The sequence below is a fragment of the Talpa europaea genome (genome assembly GCF_964194135.1).
Source record: "Talpa europaea genome assembly, chromosome: 12".
NCBI lineage: Eukaryota > Metazoa > Chordata > Mammalia > Eulipotyphla > Talpidae > Talpa > Talpa europaea.
Genome location: NC_140079.1, coordinates 44,813,517 through 44,817,853, shown reverse-complemented (window position 1 = coordinate 44,817,853; position 4,337 = coordinate 44,813,517). Strand labels below are relative to the sequence as shown.

Here is a 4,337-nt window from a genome sequence, read left to right as displayed (position 1 = left end):
TGTACAATATATAAGGTATTAATCATAAATAGATGAAAAATATCACTATTTCTTGCTTCACAAAAGTTCATTATTATTCTTTATCATTTTAGTTGGGTATCAGAAAATAAAATCAAGGTGGAGAAGTACACTTGAACCCATTCTCTGAGAAACCACTTTGATTATTAATTTTTTCCCCTTTATTCACTTAATCTCTTCTCTCCCTTGTTTCTCTCATCTCTCCTCCTCATCCTGCTTCTCTCTCCATCCTCATTCAGTAATTTGTTTTATTTATAGATTCTTATCTCTGCAGATGATGTCATACTTTTTACTTGAATCAAGCATCAGCTTAGGGGCTGTGCATTTTCTGTTCCCTTTGCTGGACACTCACATCCCACATATCCTCACATCTCCCTTCCCTCTCTTACTAGAGGTTATTTTCAAATGTTGCATGTATACAGGTCTTCTCTATAAACCCAAGAAAAACTAAAGCCATCTTCATTCTCCTTTTTTCACTTGGTTTTCTTTATTTCATCCAAACTGGCCCCCCTCAAAATTGTTATATAATTTTATTGTTTGCTTGTACATTCTCTACCATTGAATTGGAATTTTGTTCTATAACACCCTAGACACCTTGCCTGGAGAGTGCCAAAAACACAGTCAACATTCAATACACATTCCTGAAATAAAATAATTTATTAGTAAAACTGTATAACAATAATCCAGAGAAAAAATTTGATTGGGACAAAAATTCTCTATCAGAGTTGTACTGAGGATCCCCTAAAGAAATCATACACAGAATATTACAATTAACTCTCACAAAAATATAAATGGAGGCATTTCAAGTAGGTTAGTAACAAAAGTTTGTGAAATAAATCTTGTTATTTCCCTTTTTCGTACAAGTCACCTGCAATATATGAAATCAATCAATGATACACAAGTTTCAGAATTTCTTCTCCTGAGATTTTCAGAGGCAGCAGAACTGCAGCCCCTCATATTAGGGCTTTTCCTCACCATGTATCTGATCACTGTGTTTGGAAACCTGCTCATCATCCAGGTCATCAGCTCAGACTCCCACCTCCACACTCCTATGTACTTCTTCCTCTCCAACCTGTCCTTTGCTGACATCTGTTTCACCTCCACCACCATCCCAAAGATGCTGGTGAACATCCAGACAGAAAGCAAAGCCATAACTTATGAAGGTTGCATTACCCAGGTGTATTTTTTCACACTGTTTGGAGGGTTGGACAGCTTCCTTCTGACCGTCATGGCCTATGACCGCTTTGTGGCCATCTGCCACCCTCTGTACTACAGAGTCATCGTGAATCCCCGGCTGTGTGGGCTGCTAGTTCTGGTCTCCTGGATCATCAGTGTTCTGTATTCCTTAATACAAAGCTTAATGTTGTTACGGCTGTCCTTCTGTACAAATGTAGAAATCCCACACTATTTCTGTGAGCTCAATCAGATGATCAAAATGGCCTGTTCTGACACCTTTCTCAACAATATGGTGATATATTTTGAATCTATCTTCGTGGGAGGTGGTTCCCTCTTTGGTATCCTTTTCTCTTACTCTAAGATAGTTTCCTCCATATGTAGAATCTCATCCACTCAAGGTAAATATAAAGCATTTTCCACCTGTGCATCTCACCTCTCAGTTGTCTCCTTATTTTATTGTACAAGCATTGGAGTGTACCTTAGCTCTGCTGCTCCCCACAGCTCACGCTCAAGTGCAATATCCTCTGTGATATACACAGTGGTCACACCCATGCTGAACCCCTTCATCTACAGCCTGAGGAACAAAGACATAAAGGTGGCTTTGACAACATTCATTGTAAAGAAAACTGCAAAAAGGCAATTGTCCTAAGGTGGAAGAAGCACCATAATTTTAGACAAGAGAAACTAATAGAAATTGGTTTTTACTGATCAAACTAAGAAGTAGAACGTGCTGTTTTATTTCACTGTTTTATTGTGGAATTTCCTCTTCTACCTCAATTTCTATTCAATGATGTAAATCACTTTATTGAACTTTTTGTTCTTTTTTGATCTCTAACAGCTTTTCCCTCTGTGGTTTTCCAACTTTACCAAAATTATTCCAAACTTAAACCAGAAAAAATGTAGATATTACAATTAACTTAAAAATGACAAAATGTATTTTTTTAGAATTATTATTTGCAAGTGACACATACCATACCAGTACTTTTTTTTGTTGCAGTTAAAAAGCATCAGGTTCTGCTACTCTAAGGCAAACACACGATGACCAAGGACACTTATATAATTTTATTACAGCGGCAACAGAGGAAGTACAATAACAAATCTTTTCAATTTTGAGGGTGTTATCCTTTTGTGATCACTACATTAACCACCCTCCTGACAACAAAATGTTAACATACAGTGGGCTCCATACACACTAGGTTTTATTCGCCTCCTTAATATCCTGTTCTACTTGAGCTCAGTGTTTGGGAAGACCCCTACTCCAAGCCCACATCATTATCACACATTTGAATCATCACTGAGATTCATTTTAATAAATATATTGACCTAATAGGACCTTAGAATCACAGATAATCTTCATTATGATGGGATAAAAATAAATCATATATTATGTTACAATACAAAATATATGTGTTTAATGAGGTACACCTACATCTTCAAACATGGAGGATTCAAGTCTGGTGTAAGGCGGTTAATAGTGATAGGAATTGAAAAAAAATTTCTTCTGTTGCTGTCATGTCTACTCTCAAAATTTTTTGATGCTACTAAAGCTAGGACTGCTTTCTTAGCTCTAAAGAAAAGAGTTCCCTTCTCATTTTTTTATAAGGAAAATGATAGTGAGTTAATGCTATTATATCATCATACTTTATAAAACTCCATTATTCATGGGATCCTATCATCTTTTATGATGAAAGAATGATTATGAGAGAACGTAATTCCTGTATAGTCATGGATTCAGATTCACTAGTTTTTGTAATAAAAAACACCCATCTCCTAGTTACCTGGAATTAACTGCATAGAATTTTTAAATATAGTGGTCTGAAATAAGTTAAATAAGTTAAATAAGTTAAACAATGAATGCAAGAAAAGAAAAAAAAGTGCAGATTATTTTAACTCTCCTCACTTCTATTCACAGAGACTGTAGTATCATCTAGCTGCTACTGACAAGCCATCCGACTTATAGTGAGTTAATATCTGGCCTTGAGGACCAGGAAAACTGTGTGATGAGTTGTCTGCTCTAGCTGGGCTCTTCAGGGCTCCACAGGCAATTTGAGTCTCTACATTGTGCTTCTGAGGTTTGAAGAGTGATGCCTGTACCAGGGTTCTCTCCTAAGAATATACACTCAGCTCACCGTGTTTATGTATCTACTCCCATCTTCTATTTTTGCAGAAAGAGTTTCAAATGTGAATTTCTTTCATTTATTTCTGTGATTCCTATTTTACATTTGATATTTCCCTTTGTTCTTTTTTAAAAAACATTTTTTTTTAATTTAGACAAAGCTGGGGTACAGGCCAGAGGCATGGGAGGGTGAGAGGATTCAACAGAAACAGAGCGGGGAGCAGAACAGGTAGATAGACCGAAGACACTGCTGAGGGTAGCAGTGGGGGAGGCAGGAGAGGTCTGCCATACCATGTGGGTATCTCCCTGGCCGGCTGGGAATTGAACACCCGCTACGGAGACTGTGGACAGCTTCACAGTGCTGTGCTCAACATGCTGCGCCACCAGAGAGGCCCTCCCTTTGTTCTTAAGTAGAAGTGATAGCTCTCACCTCTGTTTACTTTGATCAGTCACCTGTCTGTGTACTAAACTCTGATCCAGACATTTAAAATTTTTTTCTTTTAAGTAGTTTATTAAACAAGAATACTATAAGTTGTGCATATTTACAATGTAATTTTTGATGAATAGAAAGAGCTATACATAGCTGCAGCACATGTTGTATGTTTCCATTTGTGTCTAAATGAAGTATGCAATATGATTTAATGGCATTTTGGGGAACTTTGAAAAATGCATTCTCTCAGAACCTCAATTTCCTTATTTCTGAAGAAAATGTGAGTAGTAAATATCATTTTAGATGATTGTTGCAATGTGGAAATGAGATTTGTGGCCATATTTTGCTGAAAACAAAATTAAATGTTTGAAGTATTTTCTATGTATATGTGTACTTTTATTTTCACATAATCTTATTTTTATAAACATACAGAGATATATGTACAAAACAGACTCATATACTCTCATATTTGAAAGGATTTATTGAGAGAAAGTTGAATGATTAGAAACAAAAAAAGAAAGAATGTATGAATTAACATGGAATTAAAAGATATAGAAGTTTAACACAAAGACATAAACTAAGTGGTGGACATACATA

At 36.1% G+C, this 4,337-nt stretch overlaps 1 protein-coding gene across 1 annotated transcript; it reads left to right on the top strand.

The window, feature by feature from the left end:
• Positions 1-895: 895 nt before the first annotated feature.
• Positions 896-1,843, top strand: LOC311182291 (olfactory receptor-like protein OLF4; the record flags this gene model as incomplete). The annotated part of the gene is made up of 1 exon (XM_084250975.1): positions 896-1,843. One exon carries the CDS (start codon positions 896-898, stop codon positions 1,841-1,843), a length of 948 nt encoding a protein of 315 aa, XP_084107101.1.
• Between the last annotated feature and the right edge of the window lie 2,494 nt (positions 1,844-4,337).